This window comes from Psammomys obesus, unplaced genomic scaffold, assembly GCF_907164565.1.
Source record: "Psammomys obesus unplaced genomic scaffold, mPsaObe1.curated_primary_1811, whole genome shotgun sequence".
NCBI classification, from domain to species: Eukaryota; Metazoa; Chordata; class Mammalia; order Rodentia; family Muridae; genus Psammomys; species Psammomys obesus.
In genome coordinates this window covers 13,881,433-13,909,394 of record NW_026596073.1, presented here as the reverse complement: position 1 = coordinate 13,909,394, position 27,962 = coordinate 13,881,433, and the positions used below count along the sequence as shown (strand labels likewise).

Below are 27,962 nucleotides of genomic sequence, written 5' to 3'. Positions count from 1 at the left end.
CCAGTGATACATTCAACAGGGCCACATTTCCCAATCCTTACCAAAATAGTTCCACCAACTAGGGACCAAGCAGTCAAAGGTATAATCTTAGGGGTGGGGGTGGGGGGACGTTCTCATGAAAACCACCATAGTTGATTACTATTTTGAAATAATACTTCAGATATGTGAGGCTAAATATACAGCACCTACTTCTTTTTTAACGTGGTCAATAGAAAGTTTTTAAGCTACGCATGTGGCTTATGCTATGCTTTACTAATGTTCAAGGCAAAGTATTTTGGGTCGCAATATTTCACAGCTGACTTAGGCTCATCATAATTCATCAATGCACAGGACACAACATCATGTGTTTCTGATGGCTGAAGGCACTGGTAACAGGTTATAAGTATATACATACATGATATAGGTGTATCTTTTGTGACTCGTAATATTTTACTATGTGAAATGATCATTTCTCTAAATGCAACGTGTAATGTTTTTCTGTGCAAAACTATTTCTCTAAAAGACTTTTCCTGTAATGATGCTGTGTCCCTTGGTCATCCTTGCTCGAACCAGTTGTTACAGCAGGAATCGCAAAAATTATGTTTTCTACTTTCAGAACTTCTTCTTTCTCGACCCTCTTGCCTATTACCATAAAGCTGAGGGGGCCCTGGTTACCCGGGTGTCCCCCCAAAAGACAGCAATGCCTGTGGAGCAGTAAAGGGAACGAGAAGATAAACCACTCCAGAGATGGTTTCAGGGAACAGCACCCGCTTTGTTGCATGTGAAAAGCACCTAGGTGGCCTTTCGGCTGTGATTGGCAGTGAGCGCTCTTACCACTCCTACCAACAGGGGCTCTATAAGGAAGAAGCACATTAACGACCCGTGGAGAGCGCAGGCTCACACTACCTCAGCACCAGTGCTCTGACTGCTGGGGTAACGTGCGTCTTCGTTCTAAGCACGGTATGCCAAGTGTTTTTCCTACAGCAGGCCATTTTCTCCTACAGGAGGGAACATCTCTGAGGAGCAGGTGGAAAGCATGCAGGAGCCAGCCGAGGAGTTGTGCCGTGAAATGTAAACTTCTGGACTTGACTGTTTTGAGACAAGACTTTTCCTAGAGAGATGCTACACGCGTGTCTTCACACACAGGTCTGGTGCTTGGTATTCAGATGTTCATTGCTTGTGCCCCGAGATTCTTACTGTTCAAAAGCAGTCCCTCACACATAGCAAAATAACATTTGTGTAACCTGGCCTCCAAATGTATCCTTGTTTGACCAATAAAATGCCTACACTGGGCGGGCAGACGTGAGGTAGGTGGGTCCAAGGTTCAAGGGCTTGGAGGACAGAGAACCACGTGGCTCGGAGGAGTTTACGCTGAAGATTGGTGATGGATGAAAACAGCCTAGCTAAAAAAACATGAGCAAGTATTCAGGGAATATTGGATGGGAAGTAGCCCAGCTAGGAATTATTAGAGCAAATGGCCTGGGAGAAAAGGAGATGGCATAGGAGGTTAGTTTCTTCCCAGCCCAGCATATAGGCTCATTAAAAACCTAACAGGTGTCTGTCTTTTATTGATATGGTAGTAGGTTAAATAGATATCCACTACAGTAAGTATAGGCTCTTAAAAACATTAATCTCCATTTTTATTTTTAACACCTGATAGACCAAAGTACAGATATCACCAAAGTCCACCAATGAGTCTTTTGGTTTCTTGGATTGTTTTTGTCTCTTTCTGGTTATTTACAGAGGTATGGGTGAGGGGGTTACTTACAGAAGCAGAAATGACTCAAAGACAGCTGCATCCATCAGCAGCATGGGTGACAGCTCACAAAATCTGAGAACCTGGAGCACACTGCCTGGAGGCAGGCCGCCAGGTGGGAAAGTACCCCTTCCAAGTTACTCAGTTGGTCTAAACGTCTTCTAGGCGGCTTGTCTGGTTTCTGCTTCTTCCAGGGCAGCTGGTCTGATCTCAGCCTTCTCTGCAGCTTGGTTTGTCTGAAAGGGACTCTAAGCTACTTGGCTTATTTACTCTTGTGAAGAAAGGGTCTAGTGAATGTATGCAGTGTCAGGGACTTCCTGAAGCACTTTTGAGTTGTTTACCTTCTGTCTTAAGGAGCTCCCCTGCAAGATGTAATGTGGTAGTTTTGGAGGAAACTGCTACAAAAATATTGACAAGGCTATAGGGACTCGTGAACTCACAGCATCTGTGGTTAACGGCACAAGATGAATCCAGCCAAATCTAGGCACAGATGGGGAGGTGTTCCCCAAGCCCCATCTCTTGCTGAGGAGGTAACAAGATAGAAACGTAAGTATGTAGGTGATGGATATTTGCGGGGTGAATTTCAGAGTGAAAATGTGGGGGGAACACCAATACCGGAGGCCGGGAGAGAAGGCTAAGATGGTTGAGACTATAAATGGCCAGACAGGCAGGAGGGAAACTTAAGAAAGCAAGTGTCAGTGCTCAGGCCGCCAAACATTACAAGATAGAATAATCATCAGTGACGAATACTGCTGAGGGTTCTGGTAACACACAGGCTAAAGGCAGGGGACTTCCCCTGTTGAATCCTGATTCTGTGTAAGGGTGGAAACAATAACCATGTGTGAAGGGAGTGAACAGAAAAAAAAGAAAGAAAAGGAGAAGTACATGTGCACTCCTACAGTATGAAGAAGATTTGTACTGTAGATAAAAGGGAGAAAGCAGGCAGAGGGAGGAGTCCAGGCTGAACACTGGGGAGGAGGGAGAGCAAGAAAGGAGCTGACCATCAAGGCCGCCCAGGCCAAGAGGCCAATCTAGAGGAAAGCGTAGACAAAATGGCTGGATTATATAGGGAAGAGCAGCCCAGAGCCGGGGCTGGAGAAGTTCCGGTGGGGGTATGCTAGCCACACCCTGTAGCAAGCAGAGGCTGAGGGCTGCTGAAAGAACCTGGTAGCTAGGTCTGCTTTGACATGTTAAATAGGCACCTCAGTTAGTCCTCTGTCCCAGGTGTGAGACCTAACTGTGTATGTAGCAGGGCGTTGGCAACACTGGGTTTCTGTTCGTGGCAACAAAGTTTTCCTTCCGGGAACATTTACCAATTTATGCCTCAGGGGAAAATCAGTTTAGTTTTTCTCCAAGACTAGCTCTTGCTTGTCTATACCAGAGTGTCTCTTCATCTATGGGGGACTGGTTCCGGACCCCCTCAGATACCAGGGTATGCCCAACTCTCTCCTGACAAGATTACTGCATCCTTCAATTAAATTAACTCTAGATTAGACTTACTTCAAGGTTAACGCTATATAAACAGTTTTCTGCCTTGTTCAGAAAATGGCAAAGAAAACATCTAAGGGACAGAGAGTTGGCTCAGCAATTAAGAACACTGGCTGCTCTTCGAGAAGACCCAGGTTCGATTCCCAATACCCACATGGCAGCTAGCTACTGTCTGTAACTCCAATTCCAGGGAACTTTTGCATTGGGCATACATATAGTGCACAGACAAACATGCAAGCAAGACTCCCTCTCTCTCTCTCTCTCTCTCTCTCTCTCTCTCTCTCTCTCTCTCACACACACACACACACACACACACAAAATAAATGAAATCCAAAAGATGCCTGTACATATTCACTACAAATGGAATTTCACTTAAAAATGTATTTGACCTGCAGATGGTTGAGCCTATGCGCTTGGCACTTGGGTGTGACAAACACCTTTATTAGAAACCAGCATCACAGTTTTCGGATTTAGTGAACATTACAGTTTTTAGGATTAACATTAGGGTAATTACATAGAGTAAAACAGTATTTCATAATAGCACTCCTTAAAGGGCGCCACAGCTTTTAAATACTATCCCTGCATCTGGCACATGTTGTATTCAGTTGTTAATCACTCTTTTGTTCCTTACTTCCTGTCTCAACCCCGCAAGTTCTCTGGGCTGCAAATATCCACCTGTTTGTTGCTTTATTGAAAACTGTAACTAGGTCAGCTTTAAAAAGCCAGGGCAAAGCCTGGTGAGGTAGTGCACGCCTGTAATCCCAGCATGCGTGTAATCCTCTGCCTCTGGGAGGCCGAGGCAGGAGGCTACCTGTGTGTTCGAGGCCAGCCTGGGCTAAAAAGCAAGTTCCAGGACAGCCAAGGCTACACAAGAGAAACTGTTTCGAAAAACAAAAACAAACAAACAAAAGTCAGGGCAAGTAGCATATAAACGGAAAAGGATAAAGGGGCTTCGAAAGACATTAATGCTGATAGTTTCTAAGGCGGGCAAAGCATAAAAATGGACTTCCCAGGCCATGCATTAAAATAAGAACCTGCATTACAGCTTTAAACTCCCAAAACTGAGGATATGGAAAGAGATGTAGATATCTACCTGGGTAAGTGCCCTAGAGGATGTAAACTCAGTTCCTCCGCGGCCCTTTCATGGGTAAGGAGGCACAGAGCCCCTGACCCCAGGCTCTCTGGAATGGGGCTTCACTCTCATGTTTTGGGTGGTGCATCAAGGTCTTCAGAGGCCTCCGCTATGTTACTTTTAGGAGGGTGAGTGGCAGATGCCTTGCTTTCCCGGGTTCTCTGCGCCCAAGAGACGTGACCTTGCACCGCCGTCTCCCTCGCCGCAGGAAACGCCCCGCAGTTCTGAAAAGAGCCTTTCTGAAAGCGTCAGCTGCCAGTCCGAGGCTGCACCAGCGGGAGAGTGCACCTACCCAGGAAACTTGGGGCGGAGCCTCGATCAGACCACGCCCCCGTTCCGCCTGCCTCCTGGGCGTTCCCGGAAGGGAACGGTCATACCCTGATGGAGCGGATTGGCTGGTTGCAATCTTGGGCGTCGCGCGGGGTTTTGTGGAGTTATTTTGGGCTGAGTTCCCAAGGCAGAACATGGCTGGGCCGTGTGTTTTGCTGCGCGAGCTGCTGGGCCCTCTGCACCCGCATAAGAAGGCCGATGAGGAGGACTGTGTGCAGGAGGATGACGGGGACCAGGAATCGGAGTTTGTGGATGCCGAGGAGTTCTGCAGCGGGGGCATCAAGGCGGGCAGCCTTCCCGGGCGCAGCCGAGGTGAGCGAGCATCGCCTGGGCCGGGGTTGGCAAGGTTCAGAGTAGTTTCGATTCTCATTGCCGGGCGCCCGGCATCCATTGCAGTTGATAGATCTGTGGCAAGGCCTGGCTCCGTCACCTTACTGATGGCTGTGGCTCGGAGCACAGACTGTGGAGCTTGCTTTCTTACATAAAACATCTCATTCTAATGTTAACCGTTGTTGGAGATAGTTTTACAGTCGAGGAAATGGATATGTTTCCCGTATTTCCACCCAGAAGGAGAATCTTTTTAATTATTACAGTGCCCTGTCTGAATGAAAAAGACAGACTTATTTTTTAGCAACTTTTAAGAAAGCAGCCACACGCACAAAGAACTCACCTTCATATATGTACACGCACAGAAGTTTACACACGCACATATACATACACTTACATACACATGACATACGCGTGTGTCCATACATTCACACATACACTCATATGCATATATACACACGTATTGTATTGCATGGTCTAGTACAATAATAACTGCTGACCATGTGTGGCAACGGACTGTTAGGATTACATGTTGATGGAAATGCAACTGGCTATCCAGGCCAAGCCTTTGATACTGGGACACCCCAGGGAGAGAAAATGAAGTTACCATCTCATGGTAATACCGCTCATGACTTAGGCAGCCATTCTTGAATCACAGAAGTAACCACAGTTCAGTGCCTAGAAGGGATACCAGCACTCGGAAGAATGATACTCATGCGATCCAGACAAGGCTTTGCTGAAGAAGTGAGCTGAGCTCTGTAGTAACCATAGGAACTGGCCAGGAGAGGCGAGTATGGTTGAGAGAGCTGAACAGCTTTTTGCAAAGGGAGGCACCATGCTAAATTCTTTAAGACCTACATAGAGGCTGGTATTGGCTGAGGTGACTGTGATGGGTAGACTGGGTTTGGAAAATACCTGATCACCTCCTCCTTGGGGGGGGGGGGGGGGCGCTCCTTGCCAGGCCACAGCCTGTCCTGATGAGACCTGATAAGCCAGGGTCAGATGGAACGGGAGGAGTACAGCCCCTATCAGTGGACTGGCGGAGGGGCATAGGAGAAGAGGGAAGGGTGAGATTGGGAGGGGACGAGAGAGGGTGCCACACCTGGGATACATAGTGAATAAGTTGTAATAAATAATACATAAAAAATTATAAAAAAGAAAAGCAGATCTGTGGCTTGCACTGTGCTTAACTCCAGAATGCATAGATGGAGCAGTGTCCTGTTGTAGACAGGGAGACAGGGAGACAGGCAGGCAGAGCAGGTGGGTGTCTGAATGGCGTGCCGCCTCTGCACTCCTGTGAGGGCATTAGAGAGAGGTAAATATTGGGGAACACTTGCAAATTTCCTGTTATCTTTTCCCCCTCTCCTTTAGTTTCTATTCCTGATGAACATACTAAAGAGAACTGCACTGTGTACGGGCGTTTCCCACTCAGAGGTCCCTGGTGGCGAGTGAAGGTCCAGGTGGTGGTAAAACCCACGCAGTCCAAGAGCTACCATGTTCAAGGATTCCCATCATACTTTTTACAGTCTGATATGTCGCCGCCAGGTCAGAAACATATCTGCTCACTTTTTCTTAAAGACTGTGGATTTTCCCCAGAGCGCATAGATGAATTTTTAAAATGGGTAAATAAAGTGTCCAGCTATGAAAATCTGAACTTTGAAAATCTTCGGGAAACATTAAGAAATTTCTACAGACACAGAGAAGCTGAGAAGAAAAATAAAGAACAGTCTACGCAAAACGAGCAGGGTGTGCTATCGGAAGATGAGAGGAAAATGGAAAAATCATGTAAGTATAATTTTAATAAGGTGAATTTTTGTGTCCCCCGGGCATTCAATGACTGGAGTGCTTCAACTGTTCATTTAGGATAAATTGAGCATCGCCAATAAGAAAATCTGAAATGCTCCATAGGCATGAACTCTTATCCACAAAATTATTGATATATTTTACAGTGTATTTTCAACCTGTGTGTTTAAGGTGTGTATGAAAAATAAGTGGGTTGTATATTTAGGCTTGTATCCCATCCCCACAGATTCTTATAGGTAAATATTCTAGATTATTAAAAAAAAATGCCCCAAATATTTATCACAGGTATTTTAGATCAAGAACACAAAGTCTGCCCATAGCCTGCAGGCCACACTTGGCCAGGGATAACTTAGTGGCCCAAGGTGAAATAACTTTACTTAAGATGTGATATTTAGCTGGGCGGTGGTTACACTGCCTTTAATCCCAGCACTTGGGAGGCAGAGGCAGGTGGATCTCTGAGTTTGAGGCCAGCCTGGTTTACAGAGAGAGAGTTCCAGGACAGCCAGGGCTACAAAGAGAAACCCTGCCTCAAAATCCAAAAAAAAAAAAAAAAAAAAAGCAAACAGCCATGAGGTTTATCTATTTATTTGAGACTCAAATAAATAAATAAGGATTTGTTTGGTTTTAAGTATATAACTTTTTTAGGTGACCACATGTTGCTGTGTCAGAAGTTTGGGCATGCTTGGGTCCTCTTTGAAGTCAGTTTGATGAAATCAATTATGTTGCCTGTGGAGTTCCTCCACTGCAAAAAGGAAGGATTCTACATGGCGATCTTCAAGATCCTGGCTCTTTCGCCTGGAAATTGTGATTCTGTTTCTTGACTTTTGGGTGCCTGGAGAATACCCTGAGTCATTAAGATAGAACTCAGTTGTTCTTCTTTATAAGAGGACTGAAGAAAAAGGAAAGCTTTGGAATTTTAGAAATATTTCAATTCTAAATTACTTAAACTAGCGTTAACATTTGGTTTTCTATCTGAACATACATATACAGAAAGAATTTCCTTTCTTAGTGAAAGAAAATGAATTTTGCATCACATCATAATGACTTTGAGGACTAAAGAGTCATAGTTCCATTTGGGGATATAATTGTAAAGGTTAATGTATAAATGATTTATTTTTGTGCTTGGTTTTGAGTTTACCCTTGGTTTTAAATTCAGTGTTCATTTTCATGATTATGTTGCAAACAAAAGAAAAGACAAAGACACAGTCAGTGTATAATAATAGAAAGTTAGGTGTTTATAACGAAGAAACCATCTTGGTAGAAATTATTCTGTTAGCTTTCTTAGTGTTTGGGTAAGTTATATAATCCTTCCTTTAGGTGTCTTCTGCTGATTGTGCTAAAAGAGAGAATTCTCCCAGTCTGTCTTTCTGGGCTCACTTGTGTATTTTTTTTTTTTTTTTTTTGATTCCTTCTTTCCTGATCCCCTGCAGTCCCATTTATAAGTGTTATGACAGCTTTGCGGTTCCCCAAAATCACAGAATTCCTTCCAACACTTTTTCCTCGACACTTTACAAGGATCATCAGCTCGTCATCTGAAGGGGTTCTGCAAAAGATAGAGGAGATACTGGGTTCAGAGCCGTGGAAGCTTGGCCTCAGGCGCGTAAGTACAACACTTGTTCAGCATTTCGTAATCTTGTGTAAGGCAGAGTTCTTCAAGGCTGGCAAAGTTTGAATTCGTTTCCGTGGAGAGTATATGTGCATGTAATGTTGAATTTCTTCTGTTGAGTTTTACAGGTAATCAGAAATGTCTTAGGTCTGTAATTCTGATACAGCTGTAAAGTCAATAAATAATGAAGTCAGTTGAGTAATAAACAGAAATAAAAGTAGCAAGATGTGTGCCATTCACATTATCTATCATTGTTAGCTTTCATCTAATGTAATGTAGTAGAACATGCTTTTCTGTCACCTAGTTCTCATTTGTGTCAGTCATTTTGAAGACAAAAGTTCTTCGGAATCTGTTGAGTCTATTCTACCCTGCAGTGCAGGCTCCCATTTCCCAGTATTGAAGATAGAAGTCTCAGGGTCCATCCTGCTGTTATTTGCTTGTTTATTGGCATAATAACTGTTAGTATTTAGGTAGCCTGCTTCTGGGTTGCCTAGCAACTTACGACGTCATCATGTGTCGCCCGCCAGGTAGCCATACCTGGCAGGCATGGTTAAGTTTCTCCTTAAAAGGATCAACCTGCCACTTTGTCACTCTCTTGCCCTCTTGCCTTCTTGCCCAGTTACTCTTCTGCTCTCTCCCCTTTCTCTGTCAGTTCGCCCCCTCCCTTCCCCCATCATGTCTTGTTCTCCCCTTCTCTCTCTCTCCATCTCCATCGAATAAACCTCTTTCATATAAAATATGTTGTGCACATCATCATTTCATTGGTCCTAACAATAACACCATTTGCAAGTGTCCATATTTATATGCCGGAGAGCAGGAGTTGAAAGTGCCACTTGAAGGCCTGAATGGTGCTAGAACGCTACCATTAAATCTTGGTAGCTGGAAAGTGGTTTTCCAAGTGAAAACACAATTGAGTTTAATGATGTTCCTGTATGAGAATTAAGTGATTACTGCCTCCCATCCTAGCAAGAAAATAGCGGTGGCCCTTGATGGCCTTCTTCAGAGGGCCTCTAGACTTAGGGACAGCGGAGGAAGATAAAGTAGGAATTATACATGGACATGTGATGAATCATTTGTTAGGGCTCAGGTCTCTCCCTCCCTGTTAGTATCTAGAAGTCTTATTTGTGTCCGTTCTTTTCTGCAGGAAGAGTTCTACCTGGGGAAGTTAATCATAACTTCTATATGCTAAGTTTTCCTTCGTCGAAGGGCATCAGATCTTGGAGTTTAAGACTCATTCTCATAGTATCAATAGGATCATGTTTTTATTTATCATTTCTTACCTCTTTGAAAGGCCCGGTCTCCAAATGAAGTCACGGTCTGAGACAGTAGGGACTTGAGTATTTGGCTTTTGAGGGAACGCTAGGCAATCCATAAAAAGTTTGGCTGGAGGCCTCGGGAAGGTGTCTCGGTGAACAGAATGCAGATGAAAGGTAACATGGTGAGGTGTCTCCTATAGCAGTAGACACTCGGGAAACCAAGCAAGCCAAGAAAATAAGGCAGCCGTTCACTTCCCAGGATATGCAAAGGCCCCTCCAAAAGTGATGTCAGCACGGAATGCCTCTTTGCTGGGAACCCTACTACATACTACATGATAAACACAGATTTAGTTGTGCTGATTGAGTAAGTGTGTGCTACAGTTCTTCCCACAGACAAGAACAGAAGCCTGGGTCAGAGTGATGGCATAAGCTCTTGTCCATAGGAGAGATTTAATAATTGGCATCTTAAAGGGTTTTTTAAAAGTTAAAGAAAGGATGAGGGATGCAATGTGGTTGGGAAAGAATAAATCAGGGGAATGCCTGTATGTGTGTATATGTGTGTTAAGCCAAGTGTGTCATTTGATACTGAAAACTACGACTTTTGTAAACTGTAGAGCTGCCTAACTCCAAAGCAGTAAAAAACAAAAAAAAAACAAAACCCCAGTGCTGTGTTAGCAATGTAACCCTTTTGCCAAATGTTGTGGAAATACATAGTTTCTAGAGCTTGAAGACGTTTAAGATAACATTTTCAACTTCAGGTGTGTACACGTTGTGTGAGGCCTCCTGAACTCTTTTCCTACAGATAACCTACAGAGAGCTGAATCTTCTGCGCTGCGAGGCCAGCTGGGCTGCCTTCAGTCAGTGCCCCTCCCTGCTTCAGCTCATGACTGCGCCGCAGAAGCACGCCCTGGTCATGTATTGCAAGCTGAGGCAGACGTGTAGAGAAGATGGGCACACGTGTGTTGAAGCGAAAGACCTGACTTCAGGGTTGTCAGACTGCATGTCCTTCGAGGAAGCTGATCAGGCTCTGGAGTTTCTGAGGATCAATCACGTGGTGACCTATGAGAGGGACCATGTCTTCCTTTCTGAACTGTACCAGGCCGAGCAAGGCATCGCCTCCTCCATATGCTATCTGATGAACAGACCCCCGTGGCATTTGAAAGTGGACGTGAAGAACGTCCTGGCCTCCATTTGCAAAGGAAAGTCCAAAGAGGCAGGAAGCCCTGAGGCAGTAGACGGAAATAAACCAGAAAACTCGGGGTTAGAACAGGATGAGAGTGTGTTAGACCGGCTGGTTGGCCTCGACCACATGGGGAGCAATAGTGACCATGAGATGATCATGGAAGTGAATGACGTCCCGCTGGATCAGGATCAGGTGGCTGCGCTGGAAATGATCTGTTCCAAGGCTGTGACCGTCCTCAGTGGGAAGGGTGGCTGTGGCAAGACCACCATTGTTAGCCAACTTTTCAAGCACGTGGAGCGCTTGGAGGAAAGAGAAGTGCAGCAAGCCTGTGAGGATTTCGAACAGGACCTGGATGCCTCTGAAGAATGGCTTGCGTTTGCCAAGCAGAGTCCAGCAGGGGTGGACAAGGCTATAGAGGTTCTGCTCACAGCGCCCACAGGGAAAGCAGCTGGCTTGCTGAGGCAGAAGACTGAGCTCCCAGCTTACACGCTGTGTCAGGTAAAACCTTGGACAGTTTTGTCTGTAGATAAAGCATTTCCCTGAAGGCGTCTTTGCTCCTTATTCAGAAATAATCAGCTTTTTAATCTTTTGCGCATGCCAGGCAAGCACTTAGAGGCTCCTAGACTCAAGAGTTTGTAAGCCTCCCTCCCAACCCAAGAGGTTTTTACATTTTTATTAGTTTCTACTGTCTCGTTCTGCCCCCTCCCATGCCTTCCTCCCACTGTGTCTGACCTTCCCAGCAGCTCCTGCCTTTGCTGGCTGGCACCTCTGGGCTCCTATATCTGAGCAAACGGCGTCCCCTCCACTGCTCTGCCTGCTGCTGTCTCTCCCAAAGCTGGTATTCATGCCGTTTAATTTCAGCTGTGATGTAGTTCAACCTCTTCCTTGCTGTCGCCAGAGCCTACCCCCAGTTCGGAAATGGTTGTTGTCTGACCATGTTGGATCTATCCTGCAAGGGCAGTTCCTCCTTGGTGTTTTCTCTAAGCTGTGTCCCGGGCTGCGGTCTCCCCCAGGCATGGACTGACTCAGTCCTGTGGCTGTTGCCAGTTCTCCAGCTCTCTGCAGCTTTGTTTGAATTAGCCCAGTCACGATGTGGGTGAAATCCCACTGGGAAGGAGGTGCCTAGGGGTCTCAAGCTCTGGGAGGCACACAAGTTACCCTTCCTGGCCGCTCTACCCTCCCTGTTAACACTCAGAATCAGCGGGCCGAGTTTAACTACACAGCGATTCAGTCTCCTTCCTTCATCCAGTCCTGCTGGAGATGCGGATCACCTGTCTGCAAGGTATTCGAGCTGCCCGTTTGTCACCTGGTGGCCGTTTCCACCATCACATCATCTATGGCAGTATTCCGGTACCCGTCTCCAGGCTTTGGTTACTCTCCTTGGGGCTTACCTCCCGTGGCTGCTGGGGCCTTACTGTTCCTCTTAAGTGTCCCCTGCATCTTTGTTCTGTAGTAGCTAATCATTCAGGTCAGTCCTATGCAGGACAGTCCATCTGTGAGCATCCCAGTTTGCAGTGAGAATAGACACAGGCCCAGGAAGTGAAGTGGTGGACTGCTTCCTTCACTGGGTTCTTCTTGTCATGAGCAAATGTTGGTGGAATCAAAGTGTGTGCCTAACGATTGAGCTTAACTGCCTGCATCCTACATATCTCTCCGGAGGACTGGCTACAAAAAGTGTCCCTTTTCCATGGAGCACTGGAGATAGAGGAACAAAATTCGCCTATTGTCGAATGAAAGCTCCATGGAGCAGAGCAGTTTGATCCCTGTCATGCTTCTTCATCCCTTCCATCTGGCCAATGGCCACATAAGAAAAATTTGAAATGATTTAATAGGGTCGCAGGAGTGAGTTCTTTACTGGTGATAACAGTGTTGAAGGGCAGAGTCCCAAACTGACTTGTGATGCTGGTTCTGAAGAACTCTAATGCTTGTGTGGGCTCAGGTGAGGAGAACACCTGGGTATTGTAGAATAGTGGCAGTAAACTTAAGACAGGGAGTTTAAGCTCTAACACTGCTATTTTGCCGTTATCGCCTTAAATCATCTGTATTTTTAAAAAGATTATCATAAAGCTGTTGCTAGCTGAATTGTTGTGATTAGTAGCTGTAGTATTCCAGTGTGGTGGTCAGAAGTTTGGAATACTTGAAAGAAAACTTAGTAAGAAGAGAAAGGATTAGAAATTTCAGAAAGCCAAGAGGTTTATTGGGAGTGAAAAGGAATAGACAAATTTTTCTGATACAGAACAGTGGGAGAAGTCTTGAGTTTTGCAAGGGAACTTTTATTTAAGCTTATATATCAAGTTAAACTCAAAGCTCACTGGGAAATCTTTTTTCTTTTTCTTTTTTTTAATGTTTGAGCCTTCTACAGTCTAAGATTTTTAAAATTCATCTTCTTTTGTCCATCCATCCCTACAAATGGTAAGTTCTTTTCGCTTCCTTCTTAATGTTTTTATATCCCCATCACTCATGATGTAAGCTTTACTTGTAAGCTTGTTCATTTCTAGCCCGATTTTTTAAAAATATGCATACTTTTACTTACAGGTCAGTTATAGCTTCTATCACTGGAAGAAGAACGAGGCGGACAAGCCGTGGAAATTCTCTACAGTTCGAGTTCTGGTTGTGGACGAAGGGAGCCTGGTGTCCGTGGGAATCTTCAAATCAGTTTTAGAGTTACTGTGTGAGCACTCCAAACTCTCTAAGCTTATAATCCTGGGTGAGTTAACGCACCGAGTGTGTGCACATGGGTGAAAACGCCGCAGCTGCTGTGTGGTGGGTGCCGCTCCAGGCTTCCGATTGTTGGAGGTGGGAAGCATTTCCCGCAGCCCATAGCGGAGCTACTGAGTTGAGCCTGACTGCTGTCCTTCCCAGCCTGGGTGGGTCTTCTGGCCGGCGTCTCAGCAGGCTGGGATGATTGAGACAGGGTGTGATAAGTTTCTGCAGATTGCTTGGGTAAATGGCTATTAAAACAGTAAAATGTCCGAGTCAGAATACATCAGGGTGTAGATCATTTGGAAATGATAAAAACGTCTGAATTACAGACCGCTTTACCTTGATTTTATGATTCTAAGCTAATAATTCAAATTAGGCCTCACGAGCTTCTTAATCTGGTGAGATTTTGTTAGATTCTGGAGAGTTTTAGTGTGCAATTGATTCTGTGCTTTAACTGTAATGGTATTGTGTGTAAATAACCATTTATTTTTAGGCAGCTGATTCTGTTAACGCCTTAAGCGGTCTTCCAGTTGTCACCCAGCATATATTTTTCTTTTCTCTAGAGTTTGCTTGTGGCATCATATTAAATTTTTCAGTAGCCCAAAGCACTGTCATTAGGCGGTAGGAATTTGCTTTTGCATAGAGCCAGCGTGTTCGCTTCATGTTTAGCAGGCTTGTTTTGTGCAGTTGAGGCCACGGCTCCCCCAGGTTCTGTAACACACTGAGAAAGAGTGAGTAAGTGGCCACATACAAGGTATCTGAGGTCTGATTTTTAAACATATTCTAAAATGTATGTTCCTGGTGGTTTTCTTGGGTCACAGTTATAAAAGGAGATTGATGAAAACTTCGTCACCTCATTATGTTTTCACACACATTTCTGTGTCATATGCAGCTTAATTTGTAATATTTATATTTAAGAACTCATTTTTGTTTTGGGGAGTTTCATACATTGTGTTTTGATCATATTCAACCCCATTCCTTCTAGGATATTTTAATATCCTTAAATAATTTTAAATAAAGGCTTCAGAGGCTCTTTTGTAAGCTACAAGAAGTCTACAATTATACTATGTCTCCGTCAGTAGAATAAAAATAATTTACACACTTTAGAATCCTAGCTAAATAAAATCTTCTTTGTGCTTCCACCCCTTCAGGTGATGTTAGGCAGCTACCCAGTATTGAACCTGGCAACATGCTGCAGGATATTTTTGAGACTCTTAGGCCCAGACAGTGTGCCATTGAACTAAAGACCAACCACAGGACAGAGTCTCAGCTGATTGTGGACAATGCTACAAGGTATAATATGTTGAAGTTCCTGTATTTTTATCTCTGCTGCATTAGGTATAAAGTGCTGTTGTTTTAAAGCCTTTGAACTGAAATGATTTAGTACAGTGGTTTACAATATCTTAATAAAGAGCCTGTTCTGGCCTTTTAGCATATACCTATTGCCACAGTTAGGAAACAAAGATAGTATCTTTCATTACCGGCCCAGCATTAACTTGTTAACATTTAAGAATGGATGTATTTCTTGTTTTAAAAGGATGTACATCTGGTTCTCTGTATCTGTGGGTTCATTATCCATGCAGACGACTAACCAGAGATTAAAACATTTAAAAATATGCATGTGCATTGAACATGTACAAATTCTTTGTTACTTCCTAAATCATACCGTGTAGTGATCGTTTTTATGGCTTTTACATTGCACTAGGTACATAAATAATCTGTTGATGACTTAAAATAAACAGGAAGGTGGGATAGGTTGTATGAAACTATTATGCTATTTTATATATGGACTTGAACGTCCACTTATATAGGAAGATTCTGCAGCCATCCCCTGCAGGTGCCACACAGGGATAGCTGTACAGGAATTAAAGTTGTGTTAAGCTTAGAGTCTGTACTATGCCCAAGGCAGCAGAGGCTTAGAAATGAATCTTACATTCAAAGGAGAATTGGAAAAGAAATTTCTGATAATTTCTGTGGGAGGAAAGCCCAAAGCAAAGAAAAAAGTAAGTGTAGGATTTGACTCAGAGATGAGTCCTGGTGGCCCCCAAGGCATCCAGTCCTGAGTGGAAAGAGTACTTTTCCCCAGCGTTTGTCTACGCCTTTGGGCTCCTGCATATTCAGCATGCTGGAGAATCAGGATTATTAGTGTTTTGTGACTTAAGAAGGTATTAGAATCTGCAGGTGTAATGGGTCCATGGAATACTAAGAGATGGGTTTATTCACTGGGTCACATTTTATTTTCGGTTTTCACATTTTTATGAACTCTGTTTTCACTGTTTGTACATTTGCTCAGTTGTATGTCACTGGAACCTTGAACATAGGAAAATGTACTTTTATGTGTCCCTGCCCACCCTGGATAGGCTAGAGGGAACTGTAGGGATTGGTAGGTTTCCGGTAGTTGATGTGGACTTTTGTCAAAACCTCAAGAATGATGGAGTTACATATATAATATTCTTTTTGTTTTGAGGCAGGGTTTCTCTGTGTAGCTGTGGCTGTCCTGGAACTTGCTCTGTAGACAAGGCTGGCCTCAAACTCATAGATCCGCCTGCCTCTGCCTCCTGAGTTCTCGGATTGCAGGCGTGTGGCACCACCACCTGGATAATTATATTATTCTTTTCCTGCTGCTGCCTCAGTTTTGATAGATCCTTTCAGTCTGTCAAACCTGGAGAAAGTGAAAGCTTATTCAGTTAGAATTTGACTTCATGTAAAACTCAGGTACTTTTCTTAGCAAGCAACTTGTTCAGTGTCCTTTTATTTAAGCAGTGCTTCTGGTCAGCATTTTAATTTCATCACTGTCCTCCAGTATTGTGGACTGAAGGATCTCTGTGACATGCCAGGGGATGTCTTTCCATGTCCTGGGTCACAAGCCAAATAGGAAATCTATCTTGATTGCTGGAAACTTCCAAATTAAACCTGGCAGCAAGAACAACCGACTCCTTCCGCGTTTCCTTTCCGTGCTTCCTGGGAGATGGCTGAAGGTGGTGCAGAAGGGCACTCTACCTCGGCACCTCTATGAGGTCTGTTCTCAGACCTCATCAGAAAACTCACGAGGGGCCCTGTTACCATGAGGCACCCGAACCTTGCTGTGTTTCCCCACACGATTGGCTGGGAAATACTTGGCAGGAAGAAAGATGGTGAGGCAGAACGAGCAGACACGTGGGTGCCTGACTCAGCTGGGAAAATGAGAGCATGCACAGAGTACACAGAACATGGCTGTGCATATGCTTTAACATGCGGTACCATAGGGAAAGAACTCCATTCTCTGCAGGGTGACTTACACAGAAAAGAGAACATACATAGAGCTACGACACACGTAGAGATATGGAACTTTGCATCTCGGGCCACTGGGTTCTGCACTAGTGGCCTTGGAATGCAGTAAATTTGACTGCATCTCAGAGTACTCACCTGGGAAGTGCTATTTAGTGGTCTGGTTCTCGGCATGGTGCATAACACATTGTATGATAATTTATTTTCTGACTCTTTTAGTTGGCTTGTAGTGGGAGGAGGAAGTGAGTGCTAAATATAATACTGAAATCTCATAGTATTTCTAGTCTCTTGTAATAAAACGAACTGACTGCCATATATTCCTGCAGTGCCCTTTCCTCCTGTCATCCACTAACAGGCATTGTAAGGCATTAGACTGCAACATACATGAAGACACTTTTGTCTGGTAATATTATATATAATAATATTATATATATATACGCATATGTGTATGTATGTATTTTTTTTTCTTTATTTAAGAATCTCCAGACGCCAGTTTCCAGAATTCGATGCGGAACTAAATATCTCTGATAGTCCTACCTTGCCCATCTCCGTTCAGGATAAGACATTTATTTTTGTGAGACTTCCTGAAGAGGACAGCAATTCTCAGCCGTCTAAGGACTGTCACCGGTCTAGTAAGTGTGAATGTAGGATCGTGTATAAATGTTTCACTTTTGTAATACTGGTATTAACTGACTAGTTCTCTATTATTGGATGCTGAAGGTAGGTATTGCTAGTGAAAAATGGAGTACCGGAAGTGAAACAGCTTAAGAATTCTCAACCATAAAATTGTTATTATTATTATTTTTTTTTTGCTACTTCATAACTGTAATTTTGCTACTGTTTTGAATCATAATGTAAATGGTCTTAGGCAACCCTTGTGAAAAGGTCACTTGACCCTCAAAGGGCTCATGCCCACAGATTGAGAACCCTTGCTCTAAAAGTTTGTGAGGAAGCTCTTGACACAGTGTAAGGACTCTCATTAAATACTTGAAGTGGCTGGAAATGATTTGTTTACAGAATGCTGCCAGTCCAAAGTCTCTTCAGGAAAAAGAAAGTTAAGTTTCACTTAATGACAATTTCTTCTCATTGTTTTTTGAGTACATTTGTAAAACTGTGGTTACTGTGAAACAGATAAACATCACACATAATTTTGGGCATTAAAACATCAGCTTGTCAGGGTTGAGAAGGAGCCTTCCCCCGTAAGCACATGACTCAAGTCACTTTACCACTTGTGAAATACGAATCACTATACAAGTACTAATAGATGTTATTAAATTGGTTATGGCAGATAATTATGTTTGAATATAATTGTCTCAGATGACGGCCTAGCGTAGATCAGTTGGCTGGTGGACATGTCTGTCAGGGTTTGTCTTGATGATTCATTGCTGTGGAAGGGCCTGCCTACTGTGGCCGCTGTGAGCCAGCAAGCAGGATTCCTCCAGTGTGCCTGCTTCAGGATCCTGCTTGGGTTTCTGCTCTGACCTCCTTCAGTGATGGATGTGTCCTGTAAGTTAGACACGTTCCTTCCTTCTTCCCCTACGTTGCTTCTGGCATCTTTTCACAGCAATAGAGGTGGAAGCAGAATGGTAGCAAGGTTCTTTTGGTCTTGATTTAGATTCAAAACTGACTTAGCAAACTTTAAGAAGAGTATGAGAGTTTCGTAGTGCTTTAAATGATTCTTCTGAGAATCTACTCTAGCTGCCACGGTTTTTGCAGACACAGCCTGTGTACTTAGCCACCTCACCACACCTGGGAAACCAAGTTGGCGTGGAGCTTCAAAGAAACATCCAAGCCTGTCTTCCACTGTGTGCATGTCTAATCCCAACATTCATTTTAGTTTCACATAAGTTGGATAAGATGCATAAGTGTAAGGTGGTTTTAATTGCATATGATAGCTAATGTTTGTTCTCGGACACCTTAGTTAACTGATGTTCTCTGACAGAGGAGAAAACTGGTACAGGCTTTCATAGCTTGTTTTCTTTGTGGCTCCGCATACTCTCTCTCTCAGGCATTGTTTATCTTGGTACTTGTTCTGTATATTAAAGAGAATGTACTTTTGGTTTGAGTGAGGCAGGATATTCTATAGTCCACGCTGACTTCGAACTCCTAATCCTCTTGTCTCCACCTCCCAAGTTGTGGGATTCTCTATGGTATCATTCCCAGCTCATGAGAATGTATTTTTAAAAGAAAAAGAAGTTGTCTGTTTCAGAGTGTTAGCAGAGCATAGCTGATTGTTGGTTTTAATAATAATTATTATTTTTTACTGGAAAATTTGCCCTTTCCTTAAGAAAATTGGATAAATATTCCTTAGAGAGGCAAATAGCACTTTCTTTTTCATTAATAAGTTATTGAATAAGTTGTACCCATTGTTACAAAGTGCAGAGACCCAAGACAGAATCTATAACTGGGCTAGAATTTCAGAGATGCTAAAATGTGTATTATAGACTCAATAAAGTGCCCAGTGCATGTGGATATGCAAGACAGAAAAGAAAACAAACAAACAAACAAATGCAGTGCAGAATGGGAGACTTTTGCAAGTTTCTGTCCTGGCCAGCCAGGGTTGACTGGGGTTAATCTGAGGTCAGCTATTTTCTAGAGAGGAACTTCTGTTCCTTAAGATACAGGGAAGGTTGTGGTGAGCAGCTGACTTTGTCTTCCCAGAACAGACAATAGTACCCCATGATTCATGTGCTACCAGACAATACACAAAATTCTGCAATGTTCCTAACTCCCTGCCCGCCATTTTTTTTTTTTTTTTGAGACAGGGCCTCACATTGCCTAGGCTGCTGTAGAGTTTGCTATACAGCTGAGACTGACCTTGAACTCCTTATCCTCTGCCTCCCTGCCAGCACTAGACCAGACGAGTCTCAATCTCAGTATATGTCCTTGAACTTCTGAGCTTTTGGTGGGGATCAAGTTTGGGTCCGCCACCATGCCTGGTTTCATGTGGTGCCAGGGGTTGAACCCAGCATCTTGAACATTTCCGGCCAGCACTCTACTGATTGGGTTACACTCCTAGCCCCCTACTCCAATTACTATTCTTATTTGAGACATGTTAGCTTTTTTGGTACAAGTGCTGAGAGACTAAAAGTGACCTGCTTGTCAGCAGGACAGTGTGAAAGGAACAGTTATAAGTGGGTGACATCATAGTCTATCCTCAGAGCTCAACCAGAGGCAGCCAGCCACCTGCCCCATTTGGAGAAGACTTCTACAAGCCTTCATCTTCATACTCATAAATGAACGTAGCAAGTGACCAGACTGCTTAACTGGCAGGGCGTGAAGACCACTAGAATTCTTCCTGCCTTCAGGGCTGAGTGTTTAGTGGGCTAAATTGTAGGAGCTCTGGGCAAGGGAGGAAAGAGAAAGTTAGGGTGAAGGTGGGTGTGTTGCGTTAGGCTAGTGGGCACTTTTCAGCCAGTGTAGAAATACCTCAGTATTGCAAGCTGGTATGCACCAGCTAAGAATCAGCCCTGGGCATAGCAATACTTCATGATTATATGGTGTACCATTTAAGCTTATAAATTTCAAAGTCTGACTACCCTAGTCCCTCAGGGGCTTAAGCCTTTCTCAAGTTCTTTCTACTGCCATGGCTCATGTCTAGGATGGTGTGGACATTCCCATGGTGACCTTGTGTTTCATGTGCTGAGATATTTTACCTGGGTTGCTTAGTAGGAATTGCCAGCTAATTTTTTTCATAGGAATAGCATTATTATTTGACATTTTTTCCTGTGTTAACCTTTTTCTCTTTGCCAGATTTATACTCTGCAGTGAAAGCTTTGCTTCAAGGAAAGGACTTTGAAAGTGCAAAAACATCACAATTCATTGCATTTAGAAGGTAAAACATTTATAATGTGTTAATGCACTTTCTCCAACTTTTAAACTTTATAACTTCCTAATGTACATTGAATTTAGGGATATACATGTAATTTTTCATTACTAATCTACACTGTTGCTTCCAAGGATCTTTTCATTAGACACATCAACGCATTCTAAGCAGGGCTGTTTTCTATCCAGTGAACATATTCTCACATGAAATATGAGTAGAACAAAACTTTATATGAAGGTTAAAATGTTTTAATTTTAATTTTTTTAATATTAGTTACAGTTTGTTAACTTTGTTTCCCTGCTGTATCCTGCTCCCTCTTTCCCTTCCAATCCCACCCTCCCTCCCTCATCTCCCTGCCCCTTTCCAAGTCCACTGATAGGGGAGGACCTCCTCCCCTTCCATCTGACCCTAACTTATCAGGTCTCACCAGGACTGGCTGCAAAGTCCTCCTCTGTGGCCTAGCAGGGCTGTTCCTCCCTCGGGGAGGGATGGAGGAGGTCAAAGAGCCCGCCATTGAGTTCATGTCAGAAACAGTCCCTGTTCCTCTAGGGCTACATCTGAGCAGAGGTTCTAGGTTGCATCCATACATGGTCCTTGTTTGGAGAAACAGTCTCATAAAAGACCCCTGTGCCCAGATAGAAGGTTAAAATTTTATAAAATACTTCTTTTTTCCCTGCTGGGTGTGGTGGTGCACACTTTTAATCTCAGCACTTGGGAGGCAGAGGCAGGCGGATCTCTGTGTTTGAGGCCAGCATGGTCTATAGAGCAAGTTCCAGGATGGCTAGGACTTCACAAAGAAATCCTATCTCAATAAAGAGGGAAAAATTTCTAGAGAAAGTTCTAGAAGTTCTGGAAACATCTCATGGGATCTCCTATTGCAACAGGGGTGTGGGTGCTAACATGCTTGCCTAGGAAGGGCAGAACCCTCAGTTCTACTCCCAGTGTAACAACAACAATTAAAAAATTTCATGGCCCAGCGTATAATTGTGTAACATGTATTACTGAAGTGACTCTGATTTTCATGTGTTTCAGGCAAGACTGTGATCTCATCAATGATTGCTGCTCTAAGCACTACACGGGACACCTCATCAGGTGAGCGTTCCCTGATGGACACTTAGGGGACAGTTGTGCCTTGATTTGCTGTTCTTGCATTTATATGGATAGGGCAATGTGTTCAAAAGTCGTACGTTTCCCCCAATTTGTGAAGGATAAAGGTCTCTTCAATTAAGTGGATTATATGTCACTAGGAATTGACGTGGACAGTGAGTAGAATAAGGTGAACAGGGGAGAATGATCATTTCTCCGTGTTGTCCAAGTTGGCAGCCTCCAACTTCTTCAAGATCAACACAGAGAATAAGGAAAATTTCTAAGACTGTGTATGATGTTTCCAGGAGCCTGAACAACAGGCTGTGTGCGGAGAACAGTCTTGCAAGTGAGCAGAGGAACGGGGGTGTAGCAGAGTTGCTGTGCTTACACAAGAAAAGTTGATTCATATGTCTTGTATTTGCCAGCACATGCTCATCACTGGGATTGTGTAAAATATAGGAACTCCTGCCACGAGAAAGCTGTGTTAGGCAGCCTGACAGTGGGTTGAAAAGGTGCTTGGATGGGCCCGTGTAATAGTAGTTCTTGTAAATATGCTCTCGTCAGGTAATTTCATCTCCCTATTTGTGCAAACAAAACTGCTTACATAGGAGTCTCATAAAGGGTTGAGTGGGAGCAGAATGAAAGCTAAACCTATAGTGCTTTTGCAGTGACTGGCACAAGCCACCATTCACTGCTACAGTTTTCACAGAGCAGTGCTATACATATCATAAGACCTGAAACTGGAGAGTGTGGAAAGAGGGTGAATGTGCATTAAAAATAAGGCATTCGGTTTAGAAAGTGGGTGGAACAGGGCATTCACGCCAACATTTCTTACTTGAGAGAGTTAATGCTGGTCCATGCCAAGAGAGTCTGAGGTGACAGGGGGTGAGTGTAAAATAAACAGGTGAAAGCTATGACATCTTGACTTCTTGACCTTTGGAGAATAAAATGATGCAAGGATGTATGAACATCATTTCCCATCAGCTTCGGGGTAGAGTTACTACCTAACTAAAATGAAGCAGGAAGTTTCCAGGTTTTAATGATGATGTGTTATCACTTCCCAGAGACCATGAGAAGAAACTCATCTTTGGGGTTGGTGATAAAATTTGTTGTACCCGGAATGCATACCTCTCAGATTTACTTCCTGACAATGACCAGGAAGACAAAGGGAAAGCCTTTGGAGATGCCCCTGACGATGATGCTAAAACCAAACAGGATTTTGAAAGTGGCATTCGACTGTGCAATGGGGAAATATTTTTCATAACTAAGGTAAGTCTTAGAAAATAATAGGTTTGCCAGTTAGAGATTTTTTTTCAAAGCTCCAGATTCTATTCAGAATTTAATCATATCAGAGATGACATTCTAATTCAAAATTTCTTGATTAGGAATTTTCATACATCCTCATTCAGGTTGAATAGTGGTTTGTAGTTTTTTTTAGCAGTTGTCTTGACTGGCTTAATTTCAGAATGTGATGGAATAATTAGGAATAGTTGAGCTGGAAAGCATTGCTTTTTCTAATGTGTTCTTTTTTAAAAGATTTATTTATTTGTTTGTTTGTTTATTTATTATGTATACAATGTTCTGTCTGGATGTACACCTTGACACCAGAAGAGGGCACCAGATCTCATCATCATGGTTGGGAGCCACCATGTGGTTGCTGGGAGTTGAACTCAGGACCTCTGGAAGAGCAGCCAGTGCTCTTAACCTCTGAGCCATCTCTCTAGCCCCCTGACATTTTCTTTTTCTGAAAGATGTAAAAAGGAAACGTCTCTGTAGTAAGTTGGAAGACTGAGTAACGGAAGAGAAGGTGCAGCCATCCTCAGTAGAAGCTTCAGTGTAGAAACGTTAGTATTTTCCTCCTTACATACATAGCCTCTCAAACTTAAGACATTCTGAAAGGCTCTGAGGGAAAGTGTGTGGAGTTCCAAGGACCAGAAGTTTCTCTCTATGTTCATTGAAATATTTAAATGTGAAGTCATCGAACTAAGTATGGATTTTAAGCCTTTTCAAGATTTTTTTGTCTGTTGTTGTTCTATTCTGGTATTGGAAGAGCCTGACGAGCACTGTTCGCATGCGCTACAACTACAGTCTCAGCCCCAAGCACCTGGAGATTCTGATTTCAGTGTATAATGTTTGTGCTTTATGTTGCGCCCCCGAGCCAGAATATCTTTACTGTGTGCATGTGAGAATATATGCAAGGTTTTCTTTGTCTTGGTCCCAGGATTTAACCGTTATAACTTCCAAAAGAAAAAGACTTTTGACCATTAATAACGAGGCTGGCTTGGAAGTGATCGTGGACTTCAGCAAACTGATGACAAACTGTCAGATAAAACACGCCTGGGCAAGGACTATTCACACCTTTCAGGTGAGAGCGGGTGTTCACAAAGTTACTTCAGTGCCTGCTTGTGTTGGTGAGTTTTATCATCAGTGTGTGAGGTAGCTGGTCGCATGGCAGGCATAGTCGGGAAGCAGAGAGATGAATGCTGGGTACTGGGGTCCACTGAGTGACTGTCACCCAGATCTACAGTGGTCATTCCCAAGTCAGTGAACCCCATGTGGAAACTCCCTTACAGACGTGTCCAGAGAGGTCTCCTGGCTTACTCATGAGCCCGTCAAGTCGACATAGTTAACTACACGCCTACCGCAACGAGAGTGCCTTGCATCATTTAAAAAAATTATTTTTGCTGTTATTCATTTTAATTTTTCAGTTGTGTCTGAGTTTCCATCTCATTGTTATTTATTTTGTTTGTTAGTTTCCTGAGAGCTGATTTACCCGGTACCTGACAGTTGGGTCTCTGGGCTTCACTCCCGTAGCCTTTGCTTCTGTTCACAAAGGCACCGGAAATGCTCTAGAGACACAAACTTTCTCTTCTCTTCAGTGCCCCCTTCTTGAGGGACTAAGACGTTAGCTGGACACCCTCCCCCTTCATTTCCTCCCAGCCTCACTCTCCATCATGGCTTGCCATGGACTTCACTGCTATCTTGAAACTTTGACATTTTACTTATTATGCATCTTTTGTGCATTCTTTTTGATTTTTAGGGATATTTCAATAAAATATGATTTGACTGCTGAAGTTCTTAGTCAAGCCTACCCAACTTAAATTTTGTACCTGAGTATCCCCAGGCATACACCCCATCTTGCTAAGAAATGACTTCTGTCCTGTGTTTGATATATTTCTGTTCATATAGATTATATGTGTGTGTGTGTGTGTGTGTGTGTGTCTTTATGTTTCTATTTGTCATCTGTCTGTCTGTATGTCTGTATTTTTCTATATATTTTCCTACACTTTCAAGGTTTAAGCAAAGGCTGTCATCTTACATCTTGTTTATTTTTGGCTTTATCAACTTTGTTGGTGTACCTTGCTATTCTTTTATTATAAATTTGAATGAATTTTCTATGCTTTCCCTCCAATTTTATAAACAACTCCTTTAAAAACATTTTTTTTTTTAAATATTATTTGAGACCAACAGATTTAGAGAAGAGATGGAAATAGCTCAGGGCATCCCCATGTATCCTTCACCAGTTCTCTCCAATGTCAATATTTTATATAACAGTAGTATATTTGCCAGGATTAAGAAATTACCATTTCTGTACCATTGCTAGAACATTCCTAACCTTGTATGTATTGAGAGTCAGTGAGATTTTCTGTTTTGTCTGCAAAACTTGCACTGAAGTTAGTGTTTCTGATGAGGATTTATTATTCAAATTGATCTGTGCTTAGAGGGACAGTAATCAGACCATCTCAAGGACTTGGTTTTAAAAAGAGAGTGACTGGGCTGAAGCCATGGCTTGGTGTTGAGGTTAAGAATACTGTGTGCCTGCAGATGTTATGGTTGATTCTCTGCCCCCACACCAAGCAGCTCACAACTGTCTGTGCCTGCAAACCCAGGGGCTGTGCCTCTTCCTTTCATGGCTGCCTGCGTAATATCCCACCCCCAACACAAATAGAAAAAGACATCTTCTAAAGGAGAACATGTTTTTAAAAAGAACTGATTGCTATGACTAGTTTTTTTTGATGTTGTTGGTTACATGTAAAAATGATAGCACTTTGGATACATTGTAGAAAACCAAATATATCGTTACAAGTTTCCCTTTCAGTATGACTGTCAGAACAATTTTAACTGCATATGTGACTTGTCTTTCTTTTGGAGCAGTGTGTACAGACCACTGTAAGGACTTTGAGTCTTGTTCTTAGGGCAGTGGGGACCAAAAGCTTCTGGCCATTCACATAAGTAGTTGAACTGTAGAATAACCTATAGAATGGAAGTCTACAGAATTAAGTAGATAGCACTTAAGAATTTTGATGGTTCTAATGATTCAAGGCAGATTTAAGCAGAAATGCTTCATGAAGCAGGTGACGGAGTTAAGGGTGTCTAAGGGTGCAGAACCAGCCTCAGCAGATGCTAGGCTAATGCAGGATAAGTTACATTCAATTGTCATCAACAGTCATTTATTAAAGCACTGAAGAAAGAGATGTGGGACCAAGTAGATGGGACCCGTCTTCTCGTAGCTTACTGGCCCATGGTACGGCACTGAAGGGCAACCTGCTAGGTGGAGGCCACAGAGACAGTCCTTGTGCAGGGTGCAGTGGGAATAATGGAAAAGAAGCACACACAGGAGAAGTGAGAGGGCTCAGAAGCACCTTGAAGCTCAGAAGCCAGGGGAGTCCCGTGTGATCTGACCCACACTGCACAAATACCACCACGGCTGCCGTGAAGAGAAGGCATTGGAGCAGGTGGACACAGGAGACTGACATGACTATTTTGTTGTTTGTTGTTTGTTTGTTTTTCTCCATGTTATTGATGTTTGAGAAGATTTGAGAAGCAGATAAGAACTGCTAAGGTAGACATCCGCATGTATAGGAAAACAGGATGTAAAATTGAAGGGATGTAAACATTGCATGCAATGTTGACCTGGTGGAGGACCGTACAAGGTCACGTCTGAGAAGGACTAACTGACTCCTAGGCCAAGGAGATGAGCAAGCTCGCCGTGAAAGGCTGCTTGGCCCTCGTCTCTGTTGTCTCCTGACTGCGCATCTTTTGGTGGGGCAGGTGTGGAGCACGGTGCACAGCGCTTTTTCATCTGCTGGTTAGTGGTTATGCTGCCATCAAAGTGTATGGACTGAACGGAGCCCCAAGGCTCAGACTGCTTTCCGGTGCTTACCTAGAGAGAGACATCGGAAGGTTTTGCTTCCTATATCATTCTTGGCTTGTTAACACTTACAAGCCAAGGTTCGCTGTTCTCTTTTCCTTGGGTTGATGAAATAAATAACGTAGTAACAATATACAGAAGTAAAAGAAACAATGCACGGGGCAGCCGTTTAGAGACATTTTAATACTTTGCAGAAATACATGTATATGTGTATGTCCAAGAGCACATGCATACCTGTGCATGGAGGTCAGAGGACCGCCTCAGCTGGAGTTCCTCCGGGCTTTTCAGTCTTTGCTGACGCAGGGTCTCTCATTGGCCTGATTTTGCTAGAGTTAGAGTAGCTTCATCAGGCTTCAGAGATTTGCCCGTCTTTGCCTCCTGCCTCATCACAGCTAGAATTTTAAACATGGTCTCTGGGGGTTGAACTCACATTCTCATGTGTGAGGGAGGCCCTTTACCTGGGAGCTATGTCCCCACCCTTATACTTTGTATCATGTTACATACTTATGTTGCCTTTGTGTTTGGCAACCAGAGTTCTTGTTTTTAAATATAATTCTGACAATATATAGTCATTTATATATAGTGTCCCTTTAGAAATGCTCGTATATTTGCATGTGCACATACGCATGTCTGGGTACATGTCTGTGTGTTCATGCATATATCAGATGCACCATGGATGTGTGAGCACACAGGTATGGAGGCCAGAGGTGTATGTCAGGTGTCCTCAGTAGCTCCCCACATGTTCTTTGAGGTAGAGACCCCAACTAAACCTGGAGCTTGACAGTCTGGCAGACTGACTAGGCAGTGAACCCCAGAAAGAGTCTTGTCTCATTGGTTCTGAGGTTACATCTAGGAACTGCCTGGCTTTATATTTATCTCTGTCTCTGTCTACCTATCTACCTACTTAACTATCTATCTACCTACATATTTCCCTAACTACCTTCCTACCTACCTACCTACCTATCTACCTACCATCCATCATCATCATCATCATCATCATCATCATCATCATCATCATCATTATCTATCTATCTATCTATCTATCTATCTATCTATCTATCTATCTAT

The 27,962-nt window shown here is 43.3% G+C and overlaps 1 protein-coding gene across 1 annotated transcript in view; it reads left to right on the top strand.

The window, feature by feature from the left end:
• Positions 1 to 4,784: 4,784 nt before the first annotated feature.
• Positions 4,785 to 27,962, top strand: part of Helb (DNA helicase B) — a 30,672-nt gene continuing 7,494 nt past the window's right edge. The window contains exons 1-11 of the mRNA XM_055625999.1: positions 4,785 to 4,997; positions 6,384 to 6,797; positions 8,246 to 8,415; positions 10,480 to 11,358; positions 13,396 to 13,567; positions 14,715 to 14,856; positions 17,308 to 17,462; positions 20,584 to 20,665; positions 21,689 to 21,748; positions 22,807 to 23,011; positions 23,964 to 24,107. Of these exons, the coding sequence (XP_055481974.1) occupies positions 4,820 to 4,997; positions 6,384 to 6,797; positions 8,246 to 8,415; positions 10,480 to 11,358; positions 13,396 to 13,567; positions 14,715 to 14,856; positions 17,308 to 17,462; positions 20,584 to 20,665; positions 21,689 to 21,748; positions 22,807 to 23,011; positions 23,964 to 24,107 (2,601 nt within the window). The 5' untranslated portion in view covers positions 4,785 to 4,819. The remainder of the gene's footprint in view (positions 4,998 to 6,383; positions 6,798 to 8,245; positions 8,416 to 10,479; positions 11,359 to 13,395; positions 13,568 to 14,714; positions 14,857 to 17,307; positions 17,463 to 20,583; positions 20,666 to 21,688; positions 21,749 to 22,806; positions 23,012 to 23,963; positions 24,108 to 27,962) is intronic.